General features: G+C 36.6%; 1 protein-coding gene across 3 annotated transcripts in view; it reads right to left on the bottom strand.

Annotated features, from left to right (window-relative positions):
• The window catches only part of LOC120633916 (LIM domain only protein 7), a 236,275-nt gene that overhangs the window by 110,288 nt on the left and 102,455 nt on the right, over positions 1-23,532 (bottom strand). For 2 of the 3 annotated variants that reach the window (XM_039904319.1, XM_039904317.1), the window contains exon 3: positions 2,125-2,291. In XM_039904319.1, the coding sequence (XP_039760253.1) occupies positions 2,125-2,226 (102 nt within the window). In that variant the 5' untranslated portion in view covers positions 2,227-2,291. Of the gene's footprint in view, positions 1-2,124; positions 2,292-8,781; positions 8,969-23,532 lie in introns of those variants that run through there. The other variant, XM_039904318.1, reaches the window with a different exon arrangement.

The raw sequence follows: 23,532 nt of genomic DNA on the forward strand, positions 1-23,532 counted from the left end.
GACTTCACGCTTTTAAGAACGTTATAGGGAACTCTCTCTCGGATGTTTTCTTTCTCCATTGAAGCAAGTGATATTTTAAATACTTAAAACGAACATAACTTACAAAAGTTAGAGGTGCTGGGATTCGAACTCGGCTACACAAAAGTTGCAGTCCTACCCACTGGGCTATCAAGCTTCCTTTTCTTTTTGCTATTAACTAAACATTTAAAATCATCATTAGGTATTGTATAACGAAAATAACCGCACTATAATTTTATTCGTCTTCTCAATATTAATAGATTATAACTGAATTAATTAATTTCCATTCGACAATTTAATACTGCATTAATATGCATGCGGGGTAGTATGACATGTTATGTAATTTAAGAGCCGGAAATACTGGATATGTCACGTTTTTTGTTTCAAGTTTTTGTACGCAAATTCGCGTCGTGTTATTTTTGTATGTGACAGATTATTTTATTATATCTGCGTTGCGTTAGCGTTATTTATCGTTTGTTATGCGATTTCCGACCTTAATGTAGTCTAAAATAGGATTTTATGGTATTCAGCTACCCGGACAGATAGAACACTTCCCAGATAATTAAGAAATACTAGTCTATACATTTTTACCAAACCTTTTAGTAGTAGTAGTTTTCGTGTCGGATCTCGAACGGGAAAGTACTACCACTATGTTTATTTCTGCCGCTAAGCAGCATTGTTGCAAAGCTGTTTCCGGTCTGAAGGGCGTGGTTGCTGGTGTTATTACAGGCGTATGAGGCTTAACACCTACAGCCTTAGGTAAATAGACACAGGGCGATAGTTTGTAGGACGTGATTCTAGCGAAGCTGTTTTCGGTCGAAGGTGATAGTCTCCACTCAAGTATCATCATGTGGGTCATATTATGATGGATCTGTTAATAATCACTATTAAAGAACATGAAATTGACAGCGGTGACCAGTGGTAACGGCCACTCGTTTGTATGTCAGTTCCCTACCCTTTATAAACTGTCAAAAAAAGTTCTATTTGTACTGTGTAGGTAACTTTTATACCACACACTATCTTTTCTAACCCTTTCTAACGTTTAAATAGTGTTGTGTCACGAACCACCAAATGTCACACGTAGCACGTAATAAAGCAATTTAAAACAAATCGCTCGTTGCAAAACCAACGTGACCCCCCATGAGCGTGACGCAGTGACGTCACAAATATCGTGCCGTAACATAAACAATAACGTGGTGCAACAATAGTTAGAACTTTTGTGACGATTTTTTATCGATTCATTTTACCGGATAGAAGTAAATATAAATTTATAAAAGACACAGACATCACAATCACGTAGACCTTATCACAGGCACTTATTAGGCGTGCATACATTTAACATGTTAACACTAATGTTAAGTGATGTTGATAACTGCATTCGTTAACTTAAAACTATAGCTAGGAGGATTCCAAATGCGCCCTGGTCTTAGTAGAGCCCACAACGAACTTGCCGGGTAATCTTTTTTGCTATCACCATCTCACCGTAAATTAATATTAAGCTTCATTCAGTAATTTTTCATAAAATTAACATTTCAATTGCCCTTGAATAAATTATCAATTTTATGTAGCTTAGTAAACTGCACAACGAGTTTATTTTTGCTTCTAATATTTATTTGTTTACAGTCCATTATCTTTGTAAATTTGGTTATATTTCTATGGACATAAATTTAATTTACAAATATGTACTGACTATGTTCTGTTAAAGGCTATTGATGAGGATGACACTTATAAGATTGAAACTTAAGCTAAGCAGTCTGCGGAAAACTTAGGCGGGTATCATAAATTTGACGGCCGAGTGGCGCAGCGGGCAGCGACCCTGCTTTCTGAGTCCAAGGCCGTGGGTTCGATTCCCACAACTGGAAAATGTTTGTGTGATGAACATGAATGGTTTTCAGTGTCTGGGTGTTTATCTGTTTATTATAAGTATTTATGTGTATTATATTCATATAAAAATATTCATCAGCTATCTCAGTACCCATAACACAAGCTACGCTTACTTTGGGGCTAGATGGCGATGTGTGTATTGTCGCAGTATATTTATTTATTATTATTTATTTATTATTATTATTTATTATTATTATAAATAGCAACAGGCTAAAAACTCACGGCTTTGGAGTAGCCGCTGCCCGCGCTGCCATCTGAGGAGTTGCTGAGCCGGCGCTCGGCGGGGGCGGGCGGCGACCACGTGGTTCCACTGTCCGACGGCATGGCGCTCACATCACTACACTAAGCACTGCACTGCACGTCCCGGCCGGACATTCTCACGTGATTACCTGCAATGGAAGGAAATACTGCATTATTAATACTGACATAACTTATTACTTATCTATCTATGTAATTGAGTGTTATGTAAGTTTATAATAGCATAAATATATATCATAAATATCGATTTTAGTATATAAATATAAATTCATATTTTTGTAGTTATTATATAAATGTAGTATGTAAGTTCATGTAAGTTTATTTTATTTTTTGTAACATCCCACTTTCCACTTTTTTATCAGCCTCGCACGCTCAGGTTGCCTTTAAAGGATCACCCTTAGTGATAAGGCCGCCTTTGCACCCTAGCTCTAAGTACTGTTTTTGAGTTGTGTTGCAATAACGTTTTTCTATTCTATTCTACTTGAGGGACTTTCTTAAGGTATTGGGTAGGTATTCCAATTATATTAAACTACTTTTTATATACCACTATACTTACATTAATAAATTATTGACGGCCGATTGGCTCAGTAAGCAGCGACCCTGCTTTCGGAGTCAAAGTGAAATTGTTTGTGTTGAATGACAATGTTTTTCTGTGTCTGGGTGTTTATCTGTATATTATAAGTATTTACAAAAATATGCATCAATCATCTTAGTACCCATAACACAAGCTACGCTTACTTTGGCTAGGTGGCGATGTGTGTATTGTCGTAGTATATTTATTTATTTATTATTTATTTAAATAAATAAATTATAAATATACTAAGACAATTCACAAATCGCCACCTAGCCCCAAAGTAAGCGTAGCTTGTGTTATGGGTACTAAGATGACTGATGAATATTTTTATGAATTATATATACATAAATACTTAGAAAATACATATAAACACCCAGACACTGAAAAACACTTAATGCTCATCACACTAACATTTTCCAGTTGTGGGAATCGAACCCACGGCCTTGGACTCAGAAAGCAGGGTCGCTGCCCACTGCGCCAGTCGGCCGTCAAATTATTTTTTATAATATATCAAGCTGAAGAGTTTCTTTGTTTGTTTACTTGAATTCGATGTCGAGATCATCGAATTCAAGTACGGGTCCGATTTGAAAAATTCTTTCAGTTTTGCTGTATACCATCACGCTCAGACCAATAGAAGAATGAAGAATGTTTCGAATCGGGGTTTTTATTTCCTTTTGAGAGCTTCTGCTGCGTGCGCTGGGTAAACGGTTACATTTTCTATAAAATCTTTATTGACAGTTCTTACCCTTTGAAAATTCTAAAAAAAAGTACGTGACAGCATATGCCTATCTTTTAAGGTTGACTTATACGCGGACGAAGTTGCAAGGGACCGCTTGTAGGTATAATATGTAAAATAAAAATTTTCGAACCACCAACTTCCAATATACCTATATTATTGTACTAGGCGAGCATTGACATTGATATTGGCATTTGATACCATTATTGAGGGAGTTGCGAATAAATATGTAAAACGTTATTTAGAGGTGGCGCCCACTTTCGATTTGAAATTCGCCATAGTATCTACTAATCAAGACTTTTCCAATATCCGCCATTTAGTAGCGGCGGCCTTTTGGACTGATTTTCATCAAATATAGCAAAGTAAATACGACAATTCATCTTTGAAACAATACAAACAAAATTAAAATCAGTTTATACTTTCGGGAAGTATGATGTATACACAGACACGTGAAACTTATAATTTCCCGTCTTTTTTGCGTCGGGGTTAATAGTCTACGTAATTCTTAGCGGTAAGTTAAGCGGTATCACTAGTGTGTATGGGGGGCCAAAAGAGGCCAAAGTCTCTAGGTTATTAAAAATCTTATTAAGCGATCTTAGTTCGCTATAGAGTTCATAATATCATAGTTACAAGTTAGTTCATCATATCGACCCATTACAGGCCCACTAGAGGGCACGGGTCTCCTACAATGAGAAGGGGTTAAGGCCGTAGTCCACCACGCTGACTCAGTGCGGATTGGTGGACTCCACATACCGTTGAGAACATTATGTAGAACTCTCAGGCATGCAGGTATCCTCACGATGTTTTTTTTCCTTCACCGTCGAAGCAAGTGATATTTTTAATTACTTAAAACGCACATAACTTAGAAAAGTTTGAGGTGCGTAGGATTCGAACTCGGCACCTCGAAAGTGAGGTCGAGCTGCGCTAACAGCGCTTCTTACAATATAAATCGTAAAAAGTTAGTTACTGAGAAGCAATTTTGATGTAAATAACCATATTTGTCAACACATCGTAAGAAGTTGCACTAGATACACTTTATAAGGCATAATACTACATATTGGCCTTACGTAATGATTACCTTTTTTTACCGTTAACGTTGCGTAAGTAATAGCTAACAGTTATTGCTCTTTGTCGAATTGATAAGTAACATATCGTTTATATAAAGTACCTACTTACTTAAATTAATGGTTCTATTAAAAAAGGTAATTTGCGGTTTAAAAGTAACTATGTAACTAACCGCTAACGTAAAGTTTCGACCTAAATCTACAAATAAATACAATTTGAGTATCTCTGACCTCAAATTAACGGCTCGTTATGTATTTTTTTAATATAGCATAAGTTGACTAAGGCTGCAATCACCGTTGAGTATGGAAATTAAATACGCTATGGCTATTTGTTTTGCAAAGTGATAACGACTAAGACACCTGGAGGTATCTTTGCATCGTCCGAGTCTCATACAAGACTGAATGGTAGCGAAAAAGCAACCTATTTACAGTAAAATACCCACCGACACAATGTCATGAATATTCGCTGTGAATCAAATATTATAATATTGACTCATAGTATAGTGAAAAATACTTATTAATAAAATAAGATTTTTTTGTATTATTAGGTTATCATATCTGGCAAATATCAATTTATGGTTATCAAAGGATTCATATTTTACACACTTTACGAAATAACGTGGTTAAATTAATTAACTAATTTGACTTGGTGTTCACAGGCAGGTGTGCGAACAAAGTCGTGGGCAGCTTGCTAGTCATTGAAACCCTTACAGACCTTTATTTATTGATGCGAAATTCTCGGAATTTCGAGCATTTTTGGGATAATAATGTATCCCGATTTATCCTTGTTCGGATTTCTCAGGTAAAATTTTGGTTTTGGCTTTTTATGGCGAAGCAACCATTTTTGCTATTTTTTTCTCGCCGGTAAATAAAGTTGTGTTGACAATTGTAACAATAATAACAATATGACTAAACATGTAACGATTATTGAGTACTTTTGTCCCTGACTTCACTTGCGTTTGTTGTTGTTTGTTTGTTTGTTTGTTGTTTTAAAATCCAGCAAGAACTGTTTGGTTTGCTAATAAATATCCTTTATCAGTCACCAGATATTGACCGATATGCTAATGTAATTCAAATGATACCAATAATATAATTCAAATGATAGATATCTAATAATAGTGATATTAAAAGCAAGCGGGGGACCGAGTTCGAATCCCAGCACACACCTTTAACTTTTTTAAGTTATTTGCATTTAAAGCAAGTAAAACATCACTTGTTTTAACTGTAAAGAAAAACAAAGTGAGGAATGCTGCATACCTGAGAGTTCTTAATAATATTTTCAAAGACATGTGCAACCCATCAATCCGTTTTATTGAAGTCGGTTAAAGCCATTACAAACATCTGATAATAAACCTTAACCTTAAGTGGAAATCATTACTTCAACCGGATCTTCTAGTTTGTCCCTGCGCGGCGGAAGTAAAAACTGGTAGCCAATCCAATAGCTACTTATGTTTAGAATAATAAACATTGGTCCCGGAGGCATTTTAAGACGTAAGAAAAGATGGTGCGGTGACTAGCGTGATACGTTAGTCTCACTTTGTAATTTACAAATATTAAAAAAAGTTAATTAATTTATTATATTTAATTCATAATCATATTATAATGCTGTCACAGGCGAGTAAAGTCAACCAATCGGTTCATAAAATAGACTACATAGTTTGAACTACAAGATAGCTTCCAGCTCTTAGGCAGCTCAAAGAACACAAATACGAATTTAAGTCGTTTAAAATTGTTAAACGCTAACTAAAAAAACCACACTATCTCGATTATTATTCTAATACTGTTTAAGTTACACTATGGCAACGATATCGCATTTCGCAACCTACTGACAACGAAAATTCTGAGTGGATTTTTAATAATTTAAATGTACCAATGTCTATATAAGTCTAATATTTGCTAATCAAATATTATAAAGATCAATATGGCTTCGCTGTAAGTGAATATAAAATTATTCTTTAAGAGAGAGTTCTTTAACTTGAACAAATCTCATCCATAATTTAACTGAAGTCAAAGTCAAAGTCAAAAATATATTTATTCAAGTAGGCCCATAGGTGGCACTTTTGATGCGTACATAAGAATGATGGCGATCACCACATTCGTAAACTTAAAACTAAAGCTACGAGGGTTCCAAACGCGTCCTGGTCTAAGAAGAAGCCCACAACAAACTTAGCCGGATGTTTTTTTTTGTTATCACCATCTCACAATGTCATTTTAAATGATTAGAAGAGCAACCTGGTTAGAGCAGTAATTTACACCCAAGCTTTTTTATAGATTACGTAGTTCTTTATACTATAACTAGCTGTTGCCCGCGACTTCGTCTGCGTTTGATTTTGTTTTTAAAGTATTCAGTATCGCTAAGCCTAAAATGAGTATAGTAGTATTTATATAATAACATGTGAGTTGTGACTGTCAATTAATCATAGACAAATAATTTGCAATAAAATAAAATTGCGACTATAATTAAAGACCTAAGCTATCCTATCTCTTAAGTTGGACCAGACTGCTCACGGTGTACCAATTTAATTTTAAATCGGTTAAGTAGTTTAGGAGTCCATCGCGGACAAACATCGTGACAGGAGATTTATATATATTAAGATTGGACTTTTCTATAAGCTTACGTTCAATACATACTTTGAACTTTTTAAGAGACATCTCCAAGATGTCAATTGGTAGTTTATTGTAGAATTGTATATTGTATATCGCTGAAATATCCTTATTGCCTCTCAGAAGGTATTTTGATCGTGATAAGGGTGATGCGTAATTCGGATAGGCTGATAACTCGTGAAGTGATAACGTTGTGCAACAAACAACGAATGTTATCAAATGATAAGAGTAATCTTGCTCCATCTATCAGTTCTATCGGTTGTTATGCCTACTATCTAAACCGATTCTGATGATTTTATTTCCTTTCCGACGGGTTTACTGTCTAGTTGCCCCTTTGGTGTAGTGGTTAGCATGTTAAACTACGGATCGCGAGGTGTCGGTTTCGATTCCAAGGAGTTGGGTTTTATATCCTGATATAGATCTCAGTCATCATCATCATCATCAATTCAACCGATTGAAGTCCACAGCTGGACATAGGTCTTTTGACGGAAGTCAATCCACGGTCCTAGGCCTTGTTTCCAGCGACTCGCTTGACGTCGTCTGTCCATCTCATTGGGGGCCGACCTACGCTACGATTACTGGTGTGGGGGCGCCATTCTCTCAGGCGTGCTTAAAACGCGCATAACACATAAACAAAACGACCCCAACGTCCATTCAACGAGGTATGTCCCATGACCATTTCCACTTCAGCTTCGCGATTCGCTAAGCCATGTCGGTAACTTCTAACTAGTTCTTCTACGGATCTCTTGATTTCTGTAGATCACGTAGAGATGGAGATAGGGGCCGATACATCTCAGTATTAGTCCGGAAATGTGAAATTGTTGTGACTATTCTCATGCATAAAGTAAGTTAAGCCTTCGCTACCAGTAAGTGTCACTAACTTGAGATGACAATCGTTAAATACCACCAACCTTCATTAGAGCAGCTTGGTGGGTCTTTGCCATTAATAGGTGTATTAATTCCTATTAGAAAGGAGGCCTGCGCAGCATGGACTGGTTGATAGAAATTACTCCAGAGTTAGTTCTAGATTCTGGTTATCAGGATAAGATGAACCTAAGAAGTATGTGTTTTTTTCGCTACGCTAGGCTGAACTGTTGCAATAGGTCCCTTAGTTCTGTACATCTTCATTGATATAGGAGCGAACTTCAAGCAAATAAAGTATTCGGTATAGCAAACTATTATAAACAGCCTTCTTTTAATTTAAATAGTTATTCGTATCTAAATAACACACGGAAGTTGGTTAAGTTTTGAATAATATAACAAGGACGTAAATTAAAAAAAAAACAAAAACGACTGTCGTATCTACATTCGAAAGGGACACCATAAAGTTATGATATTATTTTATACAAATTATAGTCACTCAGGATGAAGTAAAGATCCTACAGATATTAAAGGTACTTACATCTAAATAAGTCCAGTTCTGTATAATACTTTCCAATAATTAATAATAATTACTGCTTTACTGCTAAAGGTTTTTTGCTGATACTTCGAGAAGTTCCTTTCTCTATCTTAGAAAGGCTTTCATTCCAAAGATCCTTTTAAAAATGTACTCCCTTTTAATAAAAAAAAAACCTTTTACTTTTTTGTTAACGGTTAGAGTTACATATTAATATTAGTTAGATACAATAAAATAAAATACGAACTGCAAATAGTAGTGTTGTATATCCGTGAAACAAACACAAACACTTCTCTTTCTTCAAATTATGCAACACCAGTGGTATTAAACAACACTAATTACAGTACGGCTCGGTTCGCAAACAACACGTAACGCGGTAACAATGTGGTACAATTTGGCTATTGGAGAATAACCGCACGTCCGCTCAGCACCGCGTCGCGATTCAGACTGACCGGTCGGCGGGAGATCGGCTAAACTCGCGCGCAGCTCGATCTTTCATTTCGATCGATAGTGCTATTAAATTTTTTTTGCTTGTTTTGTTTTCGTGGTTACGTTGTTCCTTTTTTACGAGGCTTTTTATCTGGACGTGGGCACACTCCAAGGTCTCGGAAACGCGCAGACTTAACGCGATATGACAACAAAGAAGATATGATGGAAATGGAATCAATGAAAAGAGAAACCTACTCGTTATTCGTTTATTTACCGTGTGGTGACGGCTGATCAGAATGCACGTACGAGGCGACGAAGGGAATATAACGGGGAGCGGGCAGCAACCTTCTCTGTGCTTCTGCTACCATCTATTGCGATCACCAATCCGTCGGTCCAGCGTGATGATTATGGGCAGACCATCTCGTCGCGGAGTCCTTTAGTCCAGCAGTGGACTGTTATAGGCTTCGATGAGCATATTTGAAAAGTTATGTCTGCCTGTTAGTTTTAACTTGACCATTGGTTCGGAATGCCTACTGACTGAAATTCGGCCAGAAACTATATAATCGTAGTTGTTCTGCGTAATGATCAAAATGTACAATATATGTGGTAGGATAATTGGTAACTCTTTATAGAGGTTTAACAATTCCACTTAGGTTATGCTAACCTTAGGTAGAATTCTTAAAGTAGTTTCCCTCATTGGGGGTATAAATTGGATAGAAAAAAATATTTTTTTAATATTTCAGTAATTTTACTTTATATTTTGGCTTTGTCTATAGCTTGCTTTCTGGAACTACTGCGGGACGACTCAAGCTTACGGATCAGAAATTCTAAGCAGACGAAGCTGGTAACAGCTAGTAGGTACATATAATAGGTATGAGAAAATGCTACCTGAAACAAACTGAACAGACGAGTCATCATATCAACCCATTACCGGCTCACTACAGGGCACGGGTCTCCTTCCACAATGAGAAAGGGTTAAGGCCGTAGTCCACCACGCTTGCCCGGTGCGTATTGACGGACTCCACAAAATCTTAATCACTTAAAACGCACATAACTTCGAAAAGTTACATACAGTGCTTGCTGGGATTCGAACTCGGCCCCCCGCGAAGTTGAAGTCGAACGGAATTCCTACCGTTGGACATAAGTCCAACGGTAGGAATTCGACTTCACCTTCGAATATTTGAAGTAGCAAGAATGCTGTAGAATATTTGTTCACTCTTCGTACAACGGATTGAGGTGTTTTGTTGCGCTGAAAGAGTTAGAGTTTGATGCAAAACCAAGTCACAAAAGTCGCGTACAAAAGCTAATAAACAATAGAATACGATTCCATTGAACCCAGCGTCATGTTTTTTTGTGTTCCGGTATAATATCGGAACACTTTTCAATGGCCTAGGCATTCGGCCGGAGGCTAACGGTTTGGCAGGAAGCTGTAATTTGTAAATCTAAATAACGAACACTTTTATTTACACTTGCTTATGAGCGACACTTATGTGATTGGACTCGATTGATATGGCCATTGTGTTGTTTTTTGGTATCTACATTTATATACCTATTACTCTACCCTCGGCTATTACAGGTTAGGTATTAGACAGTGGCGTGCATTGGGTTTCTTACCAGGGTGTGCACCAGGAAAATTTCATCAAACAGCACAAATTCTCCTCCTATTCGAGTTATATATCAATGTTAGGGTATGCATGCTTTCGTGCATGTATGGAGTGCACGCCACTGGTTACAGTAGTATAGTATTAAGTCAGCGGTAATAGCTAAGTGGTTAGGGCTTTGGCCGTCCTATCGGAGAAGGAGGACTGCGTTCGATCCTTGCGCTTAGAGCTTTGCGCTTTTTTAATTTTAGCAATTGCAATATCACTTGCTTCAACAGTGAAGGAAAACATCTTGAGGTAAGCTGCGTGCCTGAGAGTTGTCCGTAATGTTCTCAAAGGCGTGTGAAGTCTCTGCACTTGGCCAGCGTGGTAGATGACGGCCTAGGTCCTTCTCATTTTGAGAGGAGACGCGTGCCAACTGTATCCTGAAATGCCGTCACCGCACTGCAAGCGTAAATAAGCAGATAAAATAAACGCGTAAACATTTCGCAGTGCGCGTTCACCCTAATTCCGTCAAGCGCAACCACTCAATACAATCGGCTGCGAATAAGGTCACGTTTTCTCCAGAGTCCTAGAACAATGACCGGAAGTGCTCGCGCATTTTGCACTTTATTGCTATGTTATTAGGAGATATTTGATTGATAACAACATGATAGCGGCGATATCCTGTCGTATTGTAGAGTAGGATTTAGAAAGTGTGTCCCGAGGGCTTACTTCCATCGTTTACAGCAGTACTATTGATCATTTGAAATTGATTTGAGGTCCTACAATGATGTAGTTTTGAGACATTTTAGGCCCCGTAAGTTGACGGACCAAGCAAATGGCCCACGTGATTGCAAGCGCAAAACCATTGCATATAAACAAATAAACACTTCGGTGGACATAAAATGAACACGTCCTGCGACGTGTCGTCGTGTGACCATCATCCTGAGGAGTAGATGTTAAGACTGATGTGCCTGTACGCCGGAAACCACGCCTCTTAGATCGGAGCACAGCAATGCTGGAGCACAGAAGTGCTGCTTACCCGCAGAGATAATGGAGGCAGTACTTCCCCGGTCAGTCATACACAGCCACTGAGGACTTTAAGATAATTTATATTATATTATTATAATTTTAATTAGTGTTTTTTCCTACACTTGGAGGAACCTATCAATTTTATAAATTTAAAATGCATTGCGCGGTTCCGATAATTTTTATATGCATTTTTAATTTAAATTTAACATTGTTATATTTGTCTTGTTATACCTACAACCTATTTAGCCTATTCAATATATACAAGAAATGGTCATAAATTAGTGACATCTGCATATCGTCTGCGATATGTGCAGAAGTCATTTGTGGGATTGAGTATACGCTTTTATAATATGATTTTGGACCTACCAATGCATCAGTTCAAAGAATGTGTTAAATCACATTTAGCACAGCGAGGTTACTATACAATTGATGAATTTCTTAATGACAATGTTGCTTGGAAGCATCCGGTTCCGCTTTCATCTCTCACAAGATAGGAAAATGAATTTTAAAATGTAAATGTTTAGCAAAATAAGCTTAATTTTCATAATATATCATGAAACTCGGCATAACGCCTGCTTCTATCCAATATTCTGTTTGTTTAAATACAGTTGTCACCATTCATCCTTTTCCCGCGGGTCTCGTACGAGGCGACCAAGGGATTGTAATGGAGGGCAGCAGAGGTGACTAAGGACAAACCCTCCGTTGTCCTCAAGTCCAGCAGTGGACTGATATACCCTATCATTGATGATAGTTGCTCTTTTTGTTTATTTTATTTATTTATTTACATAAAGTTTACAAAAAAAAATATAGCTAGCATCAGAAAACCACCCAGGTTTGAAATATAATATTAATTATTTTCTAATTACTCGTATAATATTATGCTCTAGACTCTAGATCGCAGTTTTACTGAGAATTGGCGGGCTGTGTGATCCCAATAAGGACGTAGTTCTTTTAGAGTAGCGCAGCATCTTTGAAGGCAAGCTGCCATTATAAGCTTATAAATGTTGTTATTCCAGAGTTGTCGCATTAGCCTATCTGCCGATACATCTAACAGACTACTGACGTTGGTACACGCGGCACACAAGTGGGTCGGGTGACGCATCAGGGTTGACACCCGACAACCTTTGCAACAAAAAAAAAAGACTTCCTAGAAACACTAAATAAACAAGTAGGTAAAGATTTTCTACAACATTCTTAATTCGCCGCAAAGTAAAATGTATAATTACTAAACTTGGTATAGTACTTTGTACACGTATCCCTTTTATATAGTAGCAAGGAAAGTATCTACTAGTTTACCACAAAGGAAGCGCAATCTGTGTAATACTTATTACTGTATAGTTCCGGTGGCCATCCCTGGTCTGCATCATCAGTTACACTTACCGAATGGAGCTCAAGTTACAGTATTTATATGCATTTTAAATTTATAAAATTGATAATTCCCCCAAGTGTAGGTAAAAACACTAATAAAAATTATGAAAATATAAAAAAAAGCAATGTGTCATCTCTTGTTTCAAACGAGTCTCATTGTAATATGGACCTTTGAAAAAGTACATAGATCGTAACTGCAACGTTTCCTACTAGATGACGCTACAGTCGCTATATGACTGATGTGAATGGCATATACTTATTTAAATTATGCATTTTAAATTTATAAAATTGATAATTCCTCCAAGTGTAGGTAAAAACACTAATAAAAGTTATAAAAATTTAAAAAAATAAAATACAGTACAAAATACTCCAATCGCTTTAGATGGGCACAGTATTCGAAGAGATCCCTTGATCTTTCTATGTATCACAGCCAGTGGCGTGCATAGGGGTTTTAACCAGGGTAGGCATAAACAGGAAGTCGCATAAAATTGAAAAATTATCCTTCTACAAAAGTGGTTTGAAATTTTTAGGGTAGGCAGTGCATTTCTGCATATATGAAGTGCACGCCACTGAATCCTAATAATAGGCTTATAATTGGAGGAGAACTCGCGTAATAAATATGCAAAAAGAAAAACCAGTAGAATTGAGAACCTCCTCTTTTCTTAAGTCGATAATGAGCAGTTTTTTGTAAGCTTACTATTATTAATAATAATAAGAATAGATTCCATAATAAGATATAGTGGAAACGTTATCGTATATAAGTACCTAATACAAGGAATTTCTAGATCATTAAAGAATAACTTAGGTAATAGAAAAAATATTTACAAGAAATATATTCAAACTTGCTTTAACGGTGAAGGAAAAAATCTACGTGAGGAAACCTGCATGCCTGAGAGTTCTCCATAATGTTAAGGCTCGTGAAGTCAATCAATTTGCACTGGACCAGCGTGGTCGACTACGGGCTTAACCCTACTCATTCTGGGAGTAGACCCGTGCCCTTTAGTGGGCCGGTAATGGGTTGATAACGAAGTTACTGTTAGGATACGTGGGTTTATCTAAAGGCTTCTTACGGAGCCAGGCGCCAAATTAGCCTTTTACATAATGCATTGTCGTAGTGGGCGGCGTTAAAATCGATTAAATTAAATTACTGTATATATTATCTCAGGTGGTAACCCTACGCATAGCTGTATCGGTCGCAAAAACGCGAGCGTAACGGGACGCGGGCGCATGCCGAGCGGTGACCACTCGCTTTTTGTTGTGTTACACACAATGTACACAATCGGCTGAGTATCACGCTGTGTCCTGTATACACCTTGCGGATGTGTGGCAACTAAATCCAAGGCCAATCGCTTCTCAGAATTTTAACGTCACTTTACTGTGAATAAAGTTAAGCGTGGGTTAAGGTTTTTTTTTTTTGACTGCGACCAGAAGGAATATCCAATATCTCAGCCGATTTAAAATAACGTTAAATACTATAATATGTGCCCATCAAATAATTTTATTAAACCATAATTTATAATTTTATAAACTCAGTTGCCAACCAAGATTAAGTCATTACAATATCTCGGTTGTAAACCTATAATTTTATTCTAACTTTTCAGAGTATCCAACTTAATTTTTTCAGTATCTTAGTCAAGTTTAATGGTACTGTACCTTACGCAGACGATATGCAGATGACACTAATTTATGACCATTTCTTGTAAGTCGACTGTTTATGTCCACTTTTTGTTTATAAAGACTAATATGTTGTCTTACAAATACTATATTGTTATAAATATATTGTGAAGCTACAGTAAGTATGCCTATTTCTTTAAACTTCTCACGGAGGGATTCGCAGATTGGTAGACTTCACACAGAACATAATGGAGAACTCTCAGGCATGCAGTTTCCTCACGATGTTTTCCTTCACCGTTGAAGCAAGTGATATTTAAATCGCTTAAATTAAAACGAACTACTACTAATAAATCACAAGAAATACAGAGTTCAGTACGAGTTAGTTAAAACTGGTGTCTCGTCCACAATATTCTAAATGACACTACAGTGTTATGAGGCATGCCATCAAAGGTACAAATGAAACGAGAGCGATGCGCGGTAACACTTTGAATAGGCACTAAGTGTCGTGTCTTACATATGTCGGTGCTATTTTAGTAGCTCACCACCGCATAATGTTTGCAAGAACCATGATATAAGAAACCCAAGATATACATACAAGTTCACTACAATTGAAGCAGATTTGAAGCAGAAAAAACGTGTGTGTACTTACGTACCCACACGCGTTAGAAGTTTATACATCTTTGGCGTAAAAAGATAAGAATCTTTTCAAAAAAATTATCTTTCGCTTTATTCTACGTTTGTAGAATAAACGACAATAACAATAGAAAGAAGGTATTTAATACATTGAAAGTTTTATTATAACGCATAATATAGTTTAATAAAGTTTATTTAAATATAAAAAGAATAATATTTTTACATAATTAAAGAAATGGTCATAATAAACATAATTAAATTTGGAATACTAATGATCGGACAACCAAATTTCACTCAGCATTAAAATTTGAGATTTCTGTACAATTGAATAAATTAAATCACAGAATGTGCCCGCAGACTTTGACAATTAAAAGTCTAACCGTCAAACCTTCTAGCTAACTTCAGAGTGTCGGTTTTTTGTGACGGCGTGCGCGCGCATCGTAAAAATTTACTCTCATCATTTTTCCCTAACGCGCCAAAAAAGTATAACTTCAAAAACTAACTCACTCGTTACATTATTACTTTTGGACACTACTACTAGGTTAATTAAAAATACTTTTGGCATTATTTAGCCCATTTATTATGAAGGGTTATTGGATATTCAAAGAAATAAATGAAATAAAATTGTTATCGCTAAGCGCCTTTCTTACCGAAAGGCGCTTAGCGATAACAATTTCACGCCACGGTAACATGGATTGAGGGCCTCAAGAGATTCAGATATTACCGACGAGGACCGAAGGTTTTGTGGTATAAATCTATTTTTAATAAGAGTTTATTTTAAACTGTTACAGAGTCCTTATATTTACGCACAACAAAAAAGAAGATTATGTTATGCAATTTTTTCATTTTATTTTTAGTTGTAAAATATATTATTTGAATGCAAGGTTTGCATGAAAAAACTATTAATTCAGACTAAAAAGATCTAAAATTTGTAAATACTGTGGTATTTTGGAAAAATTTCTTACGCAAGAAACAGTAGGTATCTTGAAAGATTAATGTCAGTGGTCACAGCTAGAAAATTGTTTCGCTGGTGCGAACGGCGCCATATTTAGCTGTGTAACGGGAATGTTGTAATATTGTGCGTTTAAAGAAATCGCGTCGCCGCTTTTACATTATTTGTTGACTGCCATTCTTTGCATCGCCATGTTGAGATTCACACGTGACACGAATGTATTTACAAGTAGGATAGTGTATAATTTGCATGTACACAATCCTTTTTTTTTGTTTTTTAAAGAAAGAAAATATCGTATAATCTACTGCAACAGCTCGCTCAAATACTTAGAATAAGAATTTATAATTTATTTCAAGGGTTCCGTACGCCATGGGTAAAATGGGATCCTATTACTGAGACTTCGCCCAGCAGGCTATATCTCATGAACCGTGATAGTTGGGCAGCTGAAATTTTCACAGATTTTTTTCGGACTACGGCCTTAACCCCTTTTCATTATAGGAGGAGCGCCGTGCTCTGTAGTGGGCCGGTAATGGGTTGATGTGATGATGATGATGATGATGATAAAAAACAATAAAATAAATATTTGAGGGGCTTCCCAAACGTACGGAACCCACCGCACTTAGACGGTTTTTCTAAGTGTTTAAAGCGATGCCTGATAGAACAGCGCGTCACAACACAGGCCACGTCTACACGTAGAATTATAAGCCTGGTACCCACAATTATAAAACAAAACATAAAACCCCTCCTTACAGACATCAAAAAATAAGTGAAGGACTTTGTCAACCTCTAGAACGGCGGCTAACTTTCGATCCCGATAAACCACTTTCGCTGTCCACATTCACGAGACCGCAAGTTGGGCCCTTCACGTTGACGTCTGACCACGAACAGTACTGTGAAATATTCAAATTTGTACTATAAATACGAATTCGGACTTTCGATTTTTTGACTCCTAATTGGCATGAAATAGTAAAAGAGCTGGTGCCTAAAACATGTGAACGATTGCACAGTGGTTCATTGCAATATGTAGGTACCTAATTTATTTTTTGATTCTAAACTTTTTATGAAATAGTAAAAAAGCGTGTACCCATGTAAAGGATTGGACAGTGGTTCAAAGCCATAAAAATCTATTCATATTAATAAATGATAAAAACAGTCATTATCTTAATCATCAGCTTAATCGGTGTTCCATCTCCCTCTCAAAGGACATAGCGATATAAGGCTTAGATGAACCACGTATGGAAGCGGTGATAGCCCTGTGGGTGGGACTTCGGCGTCACTTTCGCGGTGCTAAGCTCGAATCCCAGCACGCACCTCTAGCTTTTCTAAGCTATGTGAGTTTTAATCAATTAAGATATCACTTGTTTGAACGATGAAAGAAAACATCGTTAGGCACCTACATGCTTCCCCATATCGTACTTAAATGCGTGCGAAATCCACCAGTTCGCGTTGGGCCAGCGTGGTTGAATACGGCCTAAACCCTTCTCACTCACCCCAGAGATTTATGCCCTGTAATGTTGAAAACAGTGGCTAAAGTAATTTTCTTATTAATAATGTTTGCCGAATCATTAAGAAGAACTACTGCCATCGGCTCCTAAACTATAACGTAATACCCAATCCAGTAACTTCCAACCATTCAAGGCCAGAGTGCAAGTTTTTCTGTCAACAATACGGAGTCAATTAACGATTCATCAGGTGTCCCTTCACGAAAAAAGACTAAGAAAAACTGAATTGAGGTTTTCGAAAGCGAAAGTCGGTTTAAATAATGTTTTCCTTGCGGAATTTGTTTTCAATCTTTTCGTTTATTCTTATAATATAACACATTCTTATAACACAATACAGTTTGAGAAATTTGCTGAGAAATGAAATTATGTAATCGTAAAAGCCAAGGCGAATTTTGAAAATGCAAAATGTTTGCGGAGAAGGTATTGACTGAGTAATTTCTTGTGATAATAAGTTTTCGATTGCAAAGGATGGAGTTTTTTTCATCATCGTGGTCAAAATCAAAATCATCATCACCAGGACTATATAAACTCGTAAACTGACTTCGGAAAATAATTTACATTTATGTATGTATGTATGTATGTATGACCGCTTCATAAGTGTCTGTGGCAGGCTTACACGAATAAAGAATTTTGAATTTGAATTTGTTAAGTATGTTATACTTATATCATAAATAAATAAATATACTACGACAATACACACATCGCCATCCAGCCCCAAAGTAAGCGTAGCTTATTATGGGTACTAATATGACTGATGGATATTTTTATGAATAATACAAATAAATACCCAGACACTCAAAAACATTCATGCTCATACAAAAATTTTCCAGTAGTGGGAATCGAACCCAGACTTGGACTCAGAAAACAGGGTCACTGCAAACTGCGCCAATCAGCCGTCAAATTATAAATGCTAATACGTTTTCGTTATTTTGCTCTTTATTTGCTTTCAAGCAGCAACGAACATAAGCTACTTATTACCACGAAAACATCAACGCGGGCGCATTCACGAATGCTATTTATAAACTTAAACTAGTTTATGAGGTTTTGAAATCACAATACTTTGAAAACCTTGAAGATTTTTTTTGTGCTGTACTGTACAAAATGGATCACACAGTGTGACAGATGTTATAATAGCTCAAATTCGCTCAAAGTTACAAGTGTGAACTGGTACAGCAGGTATCCAGTTCCTAGCAGGTAGTATTTCGTCACCGGAATGTCCAGTATCAAATACCAGTCTCGGTTGAGGCGACATGTGCCAACGCCTTCTATGGAACTGAAAATTAACTGCCCATGTTACTTAATGATGTTAACCGAACCAATTTTGTACTGGTAATGGTATGCTAGAAGTGCTAGCCTAGAGGTTAGGACTTCGGCTTCACTTTCGGGGGGCTTTGTATAGTTATTTGGTTTTAAAGCAATTGAAATATTGCTTCAACATTGAAGGAAAACATCGTGAGGACACCCGTATGCTTGAATGTTCTCAAAGTCGTGTGAAGACCACCAATCCGCACTGACAAGCGTGATGGCCTAAACCCATAGCATTCTCATTGTGCGAGGAGACCCCTAGTGGGTCCGTAATGGGTTGATCTGATAATGATGACGATGAATATACCATATACCATATTGCCTAGAAGCAGGCGTTACTTTGCGGAATTCCATGATATATTGTGAAAATTAACCTTAATTTGCTACACTTCGCGAAAGCAGGAGAATCTGTATGGTGTAATTTATAATTTCTCCAATCCTTATACTCCACCTCAAACAGATCTTCGGCAATGTACTCTCTACGCACGTTTCGCCCCGAAACCAGAGCATCCTCAGGAGATGTTCACAAGGAATAATGTTTTCATTATTATATCTGTACATGGGGAGACGATATTGTAGAGTATGAGGGCCCCTTGTGGCACAGAACTGCTCAAAATTCCCAAACCTGGGAATACGTTAGGTGAGGCCTTAGTCTGGAAATGGGATGGGTCATAGTGTAATTGCTTCTTTACTTTGTAAATAGGCTTACAATCTATATATATATAAAAGAGAAAGTGTGTGGGTATGTTCCGTATAGGCTCCGAAATGGCTGGACCGATTTCAATGAAACTTTCAGGGAATCTCCGGATTGACCTGGCGAGTTTGGTTTGGTGACGATCGGAGCACACCTATTCTTGAACTGACAAATACAGCTTTTATTTACTATGATGATATTCTATTGTTGGGTGTACATGGGTTTAGATAATGATCTTCAACCGCTCGAGAAGAGAATAGAAGAGAATTAATACGAAGAGAAATAAATGATTTAATATATTATGAGACTTAAATTAAAAATTTAATGATGTAAGTTTATTATTTAAATAAAATAAAACAAAATGTAGCCCGGCGAAGCGGGCTGGGTACGCTAGTAATAATATAAAAAATAATTTCGATTGCCTTAGTTTAATGTTCTCTTAGGGTGGTTGGGTGTGTATAGCGCCAACTAAGTTGTTTTATCTGCTTGCACCATACCGACTGGAACGTAAATTATGGAAGGTTTCTGTTTATGGCGCTGTTTTATTGCCCTTGTTCCTTTTTGCTGCACGTATTTTAACTTGGTTTAAGTAAATATTTATGACTATGTTTTGGCTTGAGAAAATTACTATTTTCAACATATATTTATTGAGAAAGCATTTCTTTGGGGTTAAAATTTGCTGTCACTTACAAAGTACCTACAATATAAAATATCACAACTATTCATTACCTGAAGTAATGTCTAGCTTTACAACTAAATACAAGGGAAAAAATTACTAACACCACTGTTCATATTCATCAAAAATTAAAACTAATTTGCTGTCACCGCACTGCACTACTGCTGATACTTTAAGGAATATCGCATCGCATTGTTCCTCAATTTTATCAAATCTCTTAAAAAAAAAAAAAAGAAAAAAAACAAACGATTTCGAGATCGCAATCGAACCCAGCTAAACCCAAAGCAGATCCACGTTACAGACATCAAAACGAGTGGGCTAACCTAACCTATCATTTTAACTTCGAAAACACATTTGCAAAAAAGAACACAACACATGGCCTCAACGACCTTTGAAATTCCTTAGGTTAGCGCAAAAGATTTTGAATCGAATGCTGTAGGTTTCAAAGTTAATAATCCAGTAGAGAATTCGAGGACTTAAAGCCTTAACAGGATATATCAAATATAAAAGATTTTAAATCAAATGTTGAAAGTATTAAAGTTGATATCCGACACAGGGTCAGAGGTACTTAAGACTTTGCAATAGTGGTTAGGAAGAAAGGTGGTACAAAAAGAGGAGAATAAGTTTGTAAAGCGGTACATAAACGACCTTGGTTTTTACTGTAGGCCACATGCCGGCTGTTGCTCCTAAGGACGATGGTATGCATAGCCGGTTTTTGTTTTTGTGGGACCACTCCCGTCTTGTTTTGATGGATTGATTTTTGGGGCCCTTGGAGTTGTAAGTCTGGTTTTTTTTAGTTCAGGTTTCTTTGTTATTTTAATTGTAACATTTATGGTTTAATCGAGCAATGCTAATATGAGGAAAACGATGGTCAATTGGCAGCAAATGACAATATATGTAAAATGAATAACCGCGTTTTTTGCAGGCTTTAGTGATATATATAATATTTTGAGGGTGGTATGTCCATTAGAATGAATTTTGACTTAGGAGAACATATTTTGGCTGTACCTTTACTTCTTGCCCCAAAAACCACGTTTAACTTTAAACGGCATTAATATCTGATTAAAATCATAATACAATATCTGACGCATTTTGGCAGTTCTAAGTCTTTCTTTCTTCTATCCAAAGAGAAAAGAAACCTGTACCGAGTAGTGGGACATCAATTAGGTTGATGATGACGAATAACAAAAATAAAAGAACGCTCAGCACTTCGTGCCAATATCTATTAACTAAATGGAATGGAATGATTCTAAACCATTTGATGTCAATTAACTGTTTGAAGTGCAATTGGTTATAATTGTTTTTTATTAGCACACATAAGTGATAAACCCAATTCCCTTAATCAGTTCCAATATCAAAGCCTAGTAAATATTTCGTATTTGGTTTACACTCTGTTCATTACTAGATATTCTATTTGACAGATTGATTAAGAGTGAAGAAAAAATCTGCTTAATAGTAGTTATATACATATATATTTATAGTAGTAGTTTTTTGTCCGTTTATAACTTATTATTTAGGAACTCACCCTGTGTTGTCTATTTGTACTAATGCGATCCTTTTCGTGGGGGACGCAGAGCTAACTGACTCCATGGGTCAGCTAGCTATGCGCTTATGGTTTAGGGTTTTCGGTGTCCATATAACTGCACTTTTACTAAGAAACATTTTTAGGCATAAATAAATAGTTAGAATCGGAATAAAGCAAAAAGCCAATCGACGTAAGCCAAGGAGCAAGTGTATGATTTAAACAGTAAGCTTATAATATTTATAATAACTAACGATTAATTAATCCTTCCTTAGTCAGGTAGTAAAACCCTTAAAGGAATATTTGTCCCAATTTCATGTTTCTGCCTCAAGCTATTTAGATTGTCTGCCATATCAGCTCCAATATTGCTCCCCTATAAACATTGCATACAAAGTACTGTTATACTTCGACTATTACCTCATTTACTTTTTGACACATTGATTATGTGTAATAATGTGTAATTCGCGAAATAGCTTTATAGCGATTTTATGAAACCGACATCAAAAACTGTTTTGTGTTTGACGAATATTTTTTCATGATGTTACTCTACATCTTAGTACATCTGAATTTCGAGAATTCTGACGGATTGATCATATTTTAATTTAGTAAAAATGTCGTTAACATATTTTGGAATGGAGGATAAATGAAGTTTCCACACGTTCGATAACATGATGACAGATGGGTAACTAAGGACACACATTATTATTACGAATAAGGTTTAAAGAAACCACTGATAGTTTCGCCATACTATTTCTATCTATAAAATCCAAACTCTAGCTTGGAGTCCAACTGTCAAAAAAAACGTCAATCAGGGAATAGAACAATAAACGGGGTATAAAGTCTGTAGTATCACAGTTCGCTTCATTAGCCGCCGTTGTCTGCGGCCATTTATTGAGAACAGTAGTTCAGAGTTAGTTTATTGCAATGGCCGCAGTTGATTGTTTCCAGTCTAAATTTAGAAGCGGTTCAGATCTCGAAATAGATGCCGACGAGCTTATGCAAATTGATTCTAATTAGAATCGATTTCTAGGGTTACGATATTTACACTGCTATTGTTACGTACGTCAGCATAAGTTTAAAAGTCTTATTACACGGGATTTACTCAGGTTGTTTTACTGGCTCCCCAGCTCATCAATGTCGGGTGAAAACTTTATTAGACCTTGGAATATATCTAATGGGTGTCAGCAATTTCCATGATTCTTTAATAAAAATTAAATATAAAAAAATATACTGTGTATACAACAACCTACATAGATTAGGGGGCTTATACAAATCGTCGTGTGCAGTATGCTGTGATCTGTAGAGAAAACTTTGCAATGAAGATCATGGGCTGTCCTCAGCCGTCAAGTCAAAGTCAAAATTCGCTCTACAGATCTCCTGATCTGTAGAGCGAATTTTGACTTTGCTCAGACAAAACTAGAGTTCAAAAGTCTGAGGCAATGAAGCCAGCAAACGTAAGAAACAACGGAGTTACCATTTCAATGTACGTATTTTAAAGATCGGTTTGCATACGAGAAACGAAATGAATACAATCAAAAGCATTTTTAAAACCTCTATTAATGAGACTCGTGAAATAATACTGTGTCACTAAGACGTACTCGTATTTTTTATTCCCAAACTACTCGACAGTTCGAGTGTGTGAGCCTGTGTATGTAACACGTGTTACTTCTTGAAACTGGTCTCGTAAT

This window comes from Pararge aegeria, chromosome 22 (genome assembly GCF_905163445.1).
Source record: "Pararge aegeria chromosome 22, ilParAegt1.1, whole genome shotgun sequence".
In the NCBI taxonomy this organism is placed as follows: Eukaryota; Metazoa; Arthropoda; class Insecta; order Lepidoptera; family Nymphalidae; genus Pararge; species Pararge aegeria.